This window comes from Dama dama, chromosome 5, assembly GCF_033118175.1.
Source record: "Dama dama isolate Ldn47 chromosome 5, ASM3311817v1, whole genome shotgun sequence".
NCBI classification, from domain to species: domain Eukaryota; kingdom Metazoa; phylum Chordata; class Mammalia; order Artiodactyla; family Cervidae; genus Dama; species Dama dama.
Window position 1 is genome coordinate 63,803,781 of NC_083685.1, and position 12,849 is coordinate 63,816,629.

General features: G+C 48.5%; 1 protein-coding gene across 6 annotated transcripts in view; it reads right to left on the bottom strand.

Annotated features, from left to right (window-relative positions):
* Window positions 1-597: 597 nt before the first annotated feature.
* GATB (glutamyl-tRNA amidotransferase subunit B) overlaps window positions 598-12,849 on the bottom strand; it is a 91,794-nt gene continuing 79,542 nt past the window's right edge. For 4 of the 6 annotated variants that reach the window (XM_061142498.1, XM_061142499.1, XM_061142496.1 and 1 more), the window contains one exon: window positions 2,480-4,051. In XM_061142498.1, coding sequence (XP_060998481.1) covers window positions 3,740-4,051 — 312 coding nt within the window. In that variant the 3' untranslated portion in view covers window positions 2,480-3,739. Of the gene's footprint in view, window positions 4,052-12,849 lie in introns of all 6 variants that reach the window. The other 2 variants (XM_061142497.1, XM_061142501.1) reach the window with 2 other exon arrangements.

The following is a 12,849-nucleotide window of genomic DNA, read 5'->3' on the forward strand; positions in this document are numbered from 1 at the left end:
GGCTGTGAGACTTGGGAGATCTTAGTTCCCTGACCAGGGGTTGAACCCACACCTCCTGCAGTGGAAGCATGGAGTCTTAACCCCTGGATTGCCAGGGAAGTCCCTGGCCATTAATTTAGTTTTATAAATTTAATGAACTTTTACTAAGACCTGATTCTGTGCCTGGTAGCACGCTAAGCACTGTGGCTGCCAGTCCTCGCCTCCCACCAAAACCGGCCAACCAACCTCCTCCTCAACCAGAGCACATGCTCTGTACCTGAGCAGGTCCGCCGGGGAAGCCAGTCTTCCAGCGTGCCCCCCTCCTGGCCTACAGGTGTGTGCATTCCAGTGACAGATGGCGATCGCTTCACCTGTGGCGCCAACTCATCCATTTTAATGAGATTTCCCCCCGAATAGTGGACCACCAGACTGAATTCACACTCATGCAAAAATGCATTTAAAATCGTATTTCAGTGAAGCCCTTTTTACAAGTAGAGCCATACGTTGTGGATTTCTTAGGGTGTTACATAAACATGTATTTCAAATCTCTAGTCAGGTTCCAAGTAAGAGATCAGCTGTGCTTTTTTTTTTTCTTATTAGCAAATATAACAACATAATCTGATTTTTAGGATTTCGGAAGTGGGCATTCAAGTTAACGGGCAGTTGTCAGAGCTGGATGATAGTCAGCATTGGAGAGATTCAGTGCTTTGTGTTAAACTGAGGTAACTGGTTTATAACACTGTATGTTTCATGTGGATAACATATTTCTGCTTCACTAAACATTACAGTGTGTTCACCACCAAGGGCTATTTCTGTCTGCCACCATACAGTTGACCCCCTTTTACCCATTTCCTTCTCTCTGCCCCCCCACCCTCACCCCAGCAATAGCATTTTTCTCCAAAATGATCAGTCCATAATACAGTTTACATATGACACGATATTATTGGTAAATGGTCTTTATTCAACTGTCCCCGCCCCTCCCCAGTCCCATTTAAGTCAGCCCTTTATTTAAAATGGTCTGCAAAGGTTGGCTAGTGTTTCCTGTAAAGTCTGATGACCAAGAAGCCATATCTTTGGTGAAAATGGAGTTTGGAAAACAAAACTGAACTCTTAGCATTTCTTACAAAATCATGATGCTGCCAGATTCCAGTCTCAGGAGCAAAGGGGTTGGGGGGCTGGCTCTGACTTTCGGTCTCGAAAAGCAGTTTGATGAACACAGTTTACTGTCAGGCCCAGTGGTTTTCAGAACTGTTAACAGGATGTGCAAGGGGCACGGCTTCCTGGGTGATGTCACGTGTTCTCAACACTTCTGCGTCGCTCATTGTTTACAAAGTAGAACCTTACCTCTTCATGCCTGTCTGAAATAAACCAGATGGCTGCTTTCCTTCCTGTCCCTGCTCTTCTGGCTGGGGAGAAGGACAGTGCTCCCGTTACTCCCAGTTAGGGAAGTCCTGAGCCAGCGTCCACAACCAGAACCGTGAACAGCTGAGGCGCTGGCGGGGGTCCCCGCTGCCTCCGGAGCACCACTCGTGATGAAGACATTTGTCCTCTTCTCAGTACAGACAGAACTCAGTGTAAAGTCAGGGCTGCCCCAGATTTTGTCCTCTTATGTCAGCTTATTTGACATGTGCTTTTAAAAATCAGCACTTGCAAACGTGGTCTTTTGCGTCGAGTCAGAGGTAACAAAGGCACGCAGGGAACAAAGGGGTCCCCCATGGGGCAGAGAAACAACCACTATTACTGTCAGGGGGACAGGGGGGAGGGCAACCCTGCCTCCAGGGAGGTGCTGTTAACTGGACCACAGAGACCGCTACAGGCCACGGATTCCATTTACTAGTTTGTCCTCTTATTCTTCCCAGGCAAAACAAATCAGTTTAATGTTACAGCTTTTTTATCTGAGGGTGGGGAGGGGGTGTTATCAATCAACCGCACAATCTTTGACATATAACTTAATTTTTTATGTGATATTTCAGTATATATTTTATTCATTAAATTTATTTGAAAACTGATGCTGTCTTTTTTATGGAGGAAAAAATCACTTATGCTCAGATCTCTGCTTTCTGGGATCCCAGAGCACTGAATGAGCAACAGCAGATTTACTCAGTGGATGGGAGAATACCACTACTTTCTGGTATTAATACTAAGGCTCATACCCTCCTCCCCCACCATGAGAGCTCCAAAGAAAACACTGCCTCCAGATCACCGTCTTTCTCCATCACTGCCCATCCCCGGCACCTAGAACAGTGCTGGGCCCAGAGGACCTGCTTACAAATGGATGAGCGCCCTGCAGAGTGAGATGTCCTCCGAGGATGCTACAGCATCTGAAAGTGTGTGTGCGCTCAGCATCACTGCGTTTCTCACCATCGCGGCACCTCTCCTGGCACCCTGCGATGTCCATGAAGCCTCCTGTGGAGGTGGCATCTCAAGGCGCAGGTGGGCAGGGCTGGCTGGCTGGGCCCGGGACACCAGCGTGCACAGGCTCCGGCTGAGCCTCGGCAGGGAGACCCGAACCTGTCAGGACAACAGCTGCCTCTCCAGCGCCTCCTTGATCGCTGTAGGATCTGCTCGGCCCAGAGTCGCTTTTCGGACCAACCCGATCAGTTTGTTTATAGCTCTGGGGTTTCCCTTCTTTAGATCCATTACCTTTAAAAACAGAAATTATTTTAGAGGGGAAAACAGAGATTCTTGCCTAAAAAAATCCTAAATCTAGTTTGGGTTTACTGAAACAAATTTAGTTTCTTTTTTCTGAATTAGATACAAAATGAGAGGAGGACAAAGGGGAGCAGTGGCCTTTGGAGGAGGCTTCTGGGCTCCCGGCAGAGGCGCCACCAGCTCCCGGGCCTCCTGGTTAGAAGGCGCGAGGAGGGCTGCGGGGCGTCACAGCTGAGCCTCGGTGCCCAGTGCCTGATCGTGAGGACCGCCCCCCTCAAACCCTTCAGGCATTCAGTGGGCCCTCCTCCCCCAGCCTCCTGCCAAGCAGCTCATTTGCTAGAAGACAAATCCACCAGATTGCAACGCTCCCCAAGCATCCGGGTGGGGGTGCCGGGCGGGCGGGCAGGCAGGGGCGCTGAGCACTGTCAGCCAGCCACCGCGTCAGGGTCGCCCGCCCGACCTGCCCTGATCAGCCTGGCGCCTGCGCGGAGTTGCGCGCACTGCCGCAGACTGAGTCTGAAAGGGGAAGTTGTCTTTATCAGCCACTCCAGATGAGGCCGGGAGATGGAGACTGCCGAGACCCCGTGCAGGCTCATTTTCCTTATGGAGAGCTCTTCACAGGCTGTTAGTGTCCCTGCAAGCTGATGAGTGGGTGGCATCCTTCTGAAAGGCACGGTAGCAGTTTTTCCCCCACTGAAAAGAATCTCTGCACAATGATTAGATTTGGGGGGGGGGGGGGGATGCGCCTCATTTTAGCTTTTTTCTATTTTGTTCTCTGCTCACAACACAAAATATCTGATTTCCAGCTCCGTTCCCGTGAAGGACTTGCTCCATAATTTACAAATAATTTTCAAACTTTCTGTCTTTCCTCCCACCTCTCCAAGGCAGAGAACTGAAGTGTCTGCCCCTGTGCAGGCAGTGCCGCCTGCTGCTTTCTGATAAACAGGTGGGGGCCCTGTGAAAGCACCCCCCATCACGGGAGGTGGACAGTGGCCAGTGGCTGATTCCCCCTTCCACCGGGATGCCATGAGACTCCACTGCAGGGGTGGATCTTCCTCCTAGGAAAAGCTGTATTTTTTCAGTATTCACCTAACTGCATCTCTTGACTTTAGCTAAAAACTGAGAAAAATAATTGGAGGATTACGGATGAAACTGGGCTAGCCGTTGTTAGGACGCGCCTCTGGACTGCTGGGCAGGGCAGCAGAGGCGCCGGGGTGAGCCTCAGGCCACCCTCCGCCCGAAGCCACTGCGCCTGCGTGACCGCCCCTCCCCGCGGGCCTCGTACCACGTCGGGATGCGCCTCCAGCGTGGAGCGGCAGAGCCGCTCCAGGACCTCTGGATCCTGCAGCAGTTCGAGATTCTTTTCTGCAACGATCTGTGCTGGGGTCTTGCCTTCATTCCTCCAGAGCTCCTCAAACACCTGTTGGGGGGAGTGGGTGGAGAGAGGAGGGCTCAGCTCTTATGCCAGCTCCACCTGCTGGGGCAAGAGGACGGGTCGGTGAGTTCCAGCCACGCGCAGACACTGAGCCCGGGACCACGCTGGTGGAGACGGAGATGGGTCATCCGCACGGCGGACTCCGTGATTCCTCACAGGGCCCCGCTGACACGAGTTCCACTGTATGAATGAGCGGAGGGGACGTGTTGGCTCATAACAGAAATCACCTGCAAGGCCTTCTTTTAAGCATCTCTGCAGCAACCCTTTCCCGGGAAGCAGGTGTGGATACTGCCTGCAGCCAGGGCCTGGAAGCTGAATGCCTGGCGGTCACGGGCCACTGCAGCCACTGAGGCTCAAAGTGCAGAGCCGGCCTGAGTTGACCACCTAGGCTCAGCCTGGTTGCCTGGCACCCAGTACAGCTGGGACCCAACAGGCCCCAACCCTGGCTGGATCTGCCTGGGCCAAAATAACCAGAGTAGAGGCAGCTCAGGGATCACGGCCAAAATACAGCATTCACAACAAGGCTGGGAAGATTCTTTTAAATGCAGAGAGGCTGGCTGCTCCCAGAGTGGGTGGAGGGCTAGAGCTGGGGTGAGGACCAAGTGACCCAGGGACGCACACCCCTTGGGGGCCTCCAGGAGCAAATGCCAGGGGGCCGCAGTGTTCTCCACGCCAGAGTTAAGAATGCATCAGCTTATTAGCTGTCCAAATCAGTCAAGTGGCGCCCAGCTCCAGCCCCCGTGAGCTGACACAGTGGGTTCCAGAATCCAGTCCTCTGCTGCTTCCCATTTAAGACAGAGACTGCACTCCTGGCTGGAGTCGAGCAGGGCGGGAGCCTCTGCTGGCGGCCCAGGCCAGACTCCGCGGGCTCCCCTGGCCCCCTTGCTGCAGTCATCCTGGCTCCGGGGTTGCCAGCCTCGTGCTGCAGCACTGATCCTCAGCTTTTGTCCGAGTTTGATCTCCACCCTGGGAAGCACTATGGAAGCGCAACTGTTTCTGTCTGGGTGTGTGGCTCCCAGGCCTGCTGCTGCCCATCCAAGACAAACCGTCACAAGGGGTTCCTACCAGCAGAGTGGGGAATACAGCTGGGGACCCCTGAGCACACCCTGCCCACCAGAGCCGGCTCTGACACATGGGGCAGAAACTCAGCCTTCAGTTCCTGCACGTCAAGCACACAGCCTTCTAACCACCACCCGACTGTGTTGCTGGCTAGTTAGTTTTAAAGGGTCTGCAGGGAAGGCCAGGAGAGCACACAGCCCCCTGGCCTGCCCCCGCCTGTTTGGGTTTCCAGGGTCAGAGTGTGGGGAGAAGACCTGTTCCGGGGGAGTGGCGACAGACAAGACAGAGAGGTGCCCATCTGGGCAGAGGTAAGCGTCATGAAAGGTCTTTTTCCCAGAAAGGCACGGACATCAACGTAGGCCTCTGAGAGAAGCAGGCCCAGGAAAACATCCAAAGAACTGACCCGCCAAAAAGGGAGAAACAGACATCAAATCATTTGAAAGTTTTACTGCACGCCATAACATTTTCTGCATTAAAAGGTTTCTGGTGATTTGTTTAAAAGCAGACCTCTGAGAAGACAAGTGGAAACGGCTTACACGGCGTGCTAAGGAGACAACCCCTGGGGGACAGCGGGCCATGTGCCCCTCCCTCAGGCTCGCACGGTGGAGACACGCATGCATCTGGGGTGCTCGCTCTCGGGGCCTGGCTGGCCAGCAGTCTATGCAACACGGAGGGCCGCTGAGTCCCTGGAGGCTCGGGACCTTAGTCTGCCAGCCGCAGCGGGCTTGTGGCTCTGCAGGTGGGGGGACACCTGGGGGGAGGGGGCAGTGGAACGTGCCAGGGATGAAAATAATGGGTGATGATGGAAGGGAGAGCCAGGTGGCAAAAGACGGATTAATAATAAATTCGACATAAAGTGGGAGTCTTTGGAATCCAGAACATTCTCAACGCAGGATGACTCCTGCTTATCTGTCATTCTGAGTAGTCATCCTGAGTCAACTTTCTTCCCCATCTCCTAGTTATCTAATCCACTTCTGTCAGAGGCAACACCAATAACCCGTGGAACCAGATTCTTTCTGCCTTACAGGCTTGCTAAAACCTAAGGCCTCCTTGGATTCCTCTGCTAAATTCAGTAAAAATTAATTGTAACACGTTTTCTACTGTAAAATGTAACACATTTTATAGTACACTATAAAAATAAGACACAAAAAGATGCTTGATGTAATTAGTCAAAAGGGGAATGCAAATCAAAGCCACCCTGAGCTATTGCCTCGCTCCTACTAGGATAACTAGTCAGAGAGAAGGACAGTTACACTGCGGGTGGGGACGTGGGCTGCAATCATCCCACGCTGACTGGACTGTGAAACGCGGCGGCCCATCGGAAAACGGTCTGGCAGGTCCTCAAGGTGTAAAACACACAATTACCATGTGACCCAGAGATTCCATTCCTGGAGGTATAGCCCCAAGAACCTTGAAGACGCGTACCAACAAAATCCTGTACACGCATGTTCACAGCAGAGCCCCAAATGGGAACCAACACAAGTGCTCCACTAGCTGATGAATGGCAGACAAAATGTGGTTCTGTCCACACAATGGAATAGTCTTTAGGCATAAAAAGGCAGGAAGGGACCTTCCTGGTGGTCCAGCAGCTAAGACTCTATGCGCCCAGTGGAGGAGGCCTGGGTTCAGTCCCCGGTCAGGGAATTAGATCCCTCCTGCCACAACTAAAGATCCCACATGCCACAACTAAGACTTGGTGCAGCCAGATAAATAAATAAAAACAAACAAATATTTTTTAAAAACCTAAGAAAGGCATGAAGTACAGGCATGACGTAGATGGTTTGGAAAACATCATACTAGGTGAAAGAAGCCAGACACGAGCAGTCTATACACTGAAAGAGTCCATTTACCTTACATGTCCAGAACAGGAAAATCCAGAGACAGACAGCAGATCAGTAGTTGCCTAGAGTGAGGGGTTAATGGGGAGAGACTGCAAATTGAGCACAGGGCTGGTTTTGGGGGTGATGAAAATCTTCTGAAATTAGAGACAGTGGTGATGGTTATCCATCCTGTGACTAGACTAGAAACCAATGAACTGTACACCTCTTCAAAAATAAAGCTGGATTTCCCTAGTGGTCCAGTGTTGGGAATCTGCTTGCCGATGCAGGGACCATGGGTTCCATCCCTGGGAACGGAAGATCCCACACGCCGCGGGGCAGCTGACGCTGTGCTCCGCAACGAGAGAAGCCACCGCAACGAGAGAAGCCACGCGCAGCAAGGGAGACCCAAATCAACTCAGAATAAACAAGCAGAACTAAGGAACAGTACATGAAAACCTCTTGTTTTCAGAAGTCTCGTTTTTTTTAACCCACCATCTGCACATCCCATAATCCAGCCTTCCAATGGTCTCTCTGCACGGAAATCTGCCTGGGATGACGTTCACCCAATACTAACGGTAGTTAATTTAAGGTGGTAGAATTGGAATATTACTTAAGTTTTTATAATGAAAAAGAATACCATTTTTCCCACCAGAAAAATCAGTTATTTTTTTCAAAAACATAAAGTAGAAAAATGAAAAGGCAAACCTCCCAAGGCAACAGTGTATAAGGAAGAGTCCCTCATGTGACACACGCTGACTGCCTTGCTAATAAGACTTTTATTTTGATTCTATAGTTGCCTCACAGAAGCCAGGATCCACCCCTACCTCCTTTAAACACACCAGAAGCGAACAGAATCCAAAAATGTCTCTATCTGTACTGACCCCAGCTGTCAGCAGCCCCTGCAGTTTCCAGCTCTGTCCTGAAACTCACACATTCACTGCACCCAGTTTTCTTCACTGGGGCAGGAGGAGTGGGAAGGGGAAGGTCTTTTTCTCTTTGGTTTCAAACGCTACAATTCATCTGCCCTTACACGCACACATAGTCTCTTTCTGCCCTCAGACCATCTCCTCTCTCTGCTGCTGCCGAGCTCCGTCACAGCCGTTTGCATTCCTCCGACATCCAGGCAACCAAAAGCCTGCCCAATGCGCTGTGGTTCCTGTACTTGGCAGCCTCGCTTGGTGGTGGGTAAACAGTCTTTATTAGCTCCTGTCCCTGGCTTCCCAGCACAGAGCGGGGTGTATGCTCCATGGTGCCTTGTAATTAGCCCAAAGCAGCAGCTTCTCCAAAGCCTCACTTTGTAACCTGCCACTACTGAGGACGTGTATAAATATTAGATGCAAAAGGCAGCATTAAAATAACATTAAGTTTCTGGCTGAAGCACTTGACAGCTGTGAGATCTGAAGTTGAGATCAGGCGGCTGCCTTGGTGCTCTTTATCCTTCTGGGTGCTTATTTGTAAGCGTTTTCTGAGTTCCAGGAACCTTGGGCCTACCTGAGACTGTCTGGCGGGGGTGGAGATGAGGCGGAAAGGCCACCTCTGACAGTGATGCCATTTTTTTCTGGGTCTTCACACATTAGGCATGCGTGTAGACTTTGATCTATGTAGTGGTAAGTGGTCTGTCTGACTGCACCCTTCCTGCTGGAAGACTGACTTTCAGGGGTGACCATGTGAGCCCTGGTACTGGGTGGGAGGCTGCGGAGGACGGGACGGGAGGACGAGGTCAGGGAGCAGTGCTGGCCACCCCAGGCGCAGGGCACGCTCGCTGTCCAAGCCCCCAGGAGCTGCAGGGCCCCACCTCTCATAAACAAATGTTTGGGAAATATTCCAGGCAAGGCCTCTCCCTGGTTAACAAAGATGAAAAGCACATTACCTCTGTCGCACATGTGATAGGTTTTATTTCATTTGTTACATAAACTGTTCCTACCTCTCAGTATAAAAACAGCACCCAGAGACTTCTCTAAAAACAGCACTTGGACAGTTCCCTGGTGGTCCAGTGGTTAAAAGTCCTCCTGCCCAAAGGAATCCATAAACAAGATGAAAAGACAACCTTCAGAATGGGAGAAAATAACTGCAAATGAAGCAATGGACAAAGGATTAATCTCCAAAATATAAAGCAGCTCACAGAGCTCAGTATCAGAAAACAAACAACCCAATCAAAAAATGGGCAGAAGACCTAAACAGACATTTCTCCAAAGAAGATGTACTGATGGCTAATAAACACATGAAAAAATGCTCAACACCGTTTATTATTAGAGAATGTAAATCAAAACTAAAATGAGGTATCACCTCACACCAGTGAGAATGGCCATCACCAAAAAATCTACAGACAATAAATGCTGGAGAGGGTGTGGAGAAAAGGGAACCCTTTTGCCAACTGTTGGTAGGAATGCAAATTGATAATAGTCACTATGGAGAACAGTATGGAGATGCCTTTAAAAATTAGGAAAAAAACCTACCATATAACCCAGAAACCCCATTACTAGTATCAGTTCAGTTCAGTTCAGTTGCTCAGTCGTGTCTGACTCTTTGTGACCCCATGAACTGCAGCATGCCAGGCCTCCCTGTCCATCACCAATTCCCGGAGTTTACTCAAACTCATGTCCATTGAGTTGGTGATGTCATCCAGCCATCTCATGCTATGTCATCCCCTTCTCCTCCTGCCCTCAATCTTTCCCAGCATCAGGGTCTTTTCCGATGAGTCAGTTCTTCGCATCAGGTGGCTAAAGGATTGGACTTTCAGCTTCAGCATCAGTCCTTCCAATGAACACCCAGGACTGATCTCCTTTAGGATGGACAGGTTGGATCTCCTCGCAGTCCAAGGGACTCTCAAGAGTCTTCTCCAACACCACAGTTCAAAAGCATCAATTCTTCAGCACTTAGCTTTCTTTATTGTCCAACTCTCACATCCATACATGACTACTGGAAAAACCATAGCCTTGACTAGATGGACCTTTGTTGACAAAGTAATGTCTCTGCTTTTTAATACACTATCTAGGTTGGTCATAACTTTCCTTCCAAGGAGTTAAGCATCTTTTAATTTCATGGCTGCAGAAACCAAATGCAGAGATTTTGGAGCCCCCCAAAATAAAGTCAGCCACTGTTTCCCCATCTATTTGCCATGAAGTGACGGGACCAGATGCCATGATCTTAGTTTTCTGAATGTTGAGCTTTAAGCCAACTTTTTCACTCTCCTCTTTCACTTTCATCAAGAGGCTCTTTAGTTCTTCTTCACTTTCTGCCATAAGAGTGGTGTCACCTGCATATCTGAGGTTATTGATATTTCTCCCAACAATCTTGATTCCAGCTTGTGCTTCCTCCTGCCCAGTGTTTCTCATGATGCACTCTGCATGTAAGTTAAATAAGCAGGGTGACAATATACAGCCTTGACGTACTCCTTTTCCTATTTGCAACCAGTCTGTTGTCCCATGTCCAGTTCTAACTGTTGCTTCCTGACCTGCACACAGGTTTCTCAAGAGGCAGGTCAGGTGGTCTGGTATTCCCATGTCTTTCAGAATTTTCCACAGTTTATTGTGATCCACACAGTCAAAGGCTTTGGCACAGTCAATAAAGCAGAAATAGATGTTTTTCTGGAACTCTCTTGCTTTTTCGATGATCCAGCGGATGTTGGCAGTTTGACCTCTGGTTCCTCTGCCTTTTCTAAAACCAGCTTGAACATCTGGAAGTTCATGGGTCACGTACTGCTGAAGCCTGGCTTGGAGAATTTTGAGCATTACTTTACTAGTGTGTGAGATGAGTGCAATTGTGCCATAGTTTGAGCGTTCTTTGGCATTGCCTTTCTTTGGGATTGGAATGAAAACTGACCTTTTCCAGTCCTGTGGCCACTGCTGAGTTTTCCAAATTTGCTGGCATAGTGAGTGCAGTACTTTCATAGCATCATCTTCCAGAATTTGAAATAGCTCAACTCAAATTCCATCATCTCCACTAGCTTTGTTCGTAGCGATGTGTCCTAAGGCCCACTTGACTTCACATTCCAGGATGTCTGGCTCTAGGTGAGTGATCACACCATCATAATTATCTGGGTTGTGAAGATCTTTTTTGTATAGTTCTTCTGTGTATTCTTGCCACCTCTTCTTAATATCTTCTGCTTCTGTTAGGTCCATACCATTTCTGTCCTTTAATGAGCCCATCTTTGTAACAATGTTCCCTTGGTATCTCTAATTTTCTTGAAGAGATCTCTAGTCTTTCCCATTCTGTTGTTTTCTTCTATTTCTTTGCATTGATTGCTGAGGAAGGCTTTCTTATCTCTCCTTGCTACTCTTTGGAACTCTGCATTCAAATGGGAATATCTTTTCTTTTCTCCTTTGTTTTTCACTTTTCTTTTCACAGCTATTTGTAAGGCCTCCTCAGGTAGCCATTTTGCCTTTTTCATTTTTTTTTTCTTAGGGGCTGTTTTGCTTTCTGTCTCCTGTACAGTGTTACAAACCTCCATTCATAGTTCATCAGGTACTCTGTCTATCAGATCTAGTCCCTTAAATCTATTTCTCACTTCCACTGTATAATCATAAGGGATTTGATTTAGGTCATACCTGAATGGTCCTGTCATTTTCCCTACTTTCTTCAATTTCAGTCTGAATTTGGCAATAAGGAATTCATGATCTGAGCCACAGTCAGCTGCTTGTCTTGCTTTTGCTGACTGTATAGAGCTTCTCCATCTTTGGCTGCAAAGAATATAATCAATCTGATTTCGGTGTTGGCCATCTGGTTATGTCCATGGGTAGAGTCTTCTCTTGGAAGATGGTGTTTGCTATGCCCAGTGCATTCTCTTGGTAAAACTCTATTAGCCTTTGCCCTGCTTCATTCCATACTCCAAGGCCAAATTTGCCTGTTACTCCAGGTGTTTCTTGACTTCTACTTTTGCATTCCAGTCCCCTATAATGAAAAGGACATCTTTTTGGGGTGTTAGTTCTAAAAGGTCTTGTAGGTCTTCATAGAACCGTTCAACTTCAGCTTCTTCAGCGTTACTGGTTGGGGCACAGACTTGGATTACCGTGATATAGAATGGTTTGCCTTGGAAATGAACAGAGATCATTCTGTCGTTTTTGAGATTGCATCCAAGTACTGCATTTCAGACTCTCTTGTTGACTATGATGGCTACTCCATTTCTTCTACGGGATTCCTGCCCACAGTAGTAGATATAAGGGTCATCTGAGTTAAATTCACCCATTCCAGTCCATTTTAGTTCTTTGATTCCTAGAATGTTGACGTTCACTCTTGCCATCTCCTATTTGACCACTTCCAATTTGCCTTGATTCATGGACCTAACATTCCAGGTTCCTATGCAATATTGCTCTTTACAGCATCGGACCTTGCTTCTATCACCAGTCACATCCACAAGTGGGTGTTGTTTTTGCTTTGGCTCCATCCCTTCATTCTTTCTGGAGTTATTTCTCCACTGAACTTCAGTAGCATACTGGGCACCTACCGACCTGGGGAGTTCATCTTTCAGTGTCGTATCTTTTTGCCTTTCATACTGTACATACTCTGAGAAAACCACAATTCTAAAAAACACATGTTCCCCAATGCTCACTGCAGCACTATTCTCAACAGACAGAACTTGGAAATGTCGTAGATGCTAGATGTCCGTTGACAGATGAATGGATTAAAGAAGTTGTGGTACATATACACAATGGAATATTACTCAGCTATAAAAAGGAATGAGTTTGAGTTAGTTCTAATAAGGTAGATAAATGTAGAGCCCATTACGCACAGTGAAGTAAGTCAGAAAGAGGAAAGGCGAATACTGTATATTAAGGGAAATGTATGCAATCTAGAAAGATGGCACTGATGAACCTGTGTGCAGGGCAGCAAAGGAGGCACGGACGTGCATGTGTACCTGCGGGGGGAGACACATGTATACTTCCACACGCTGATGTACGGCAGACA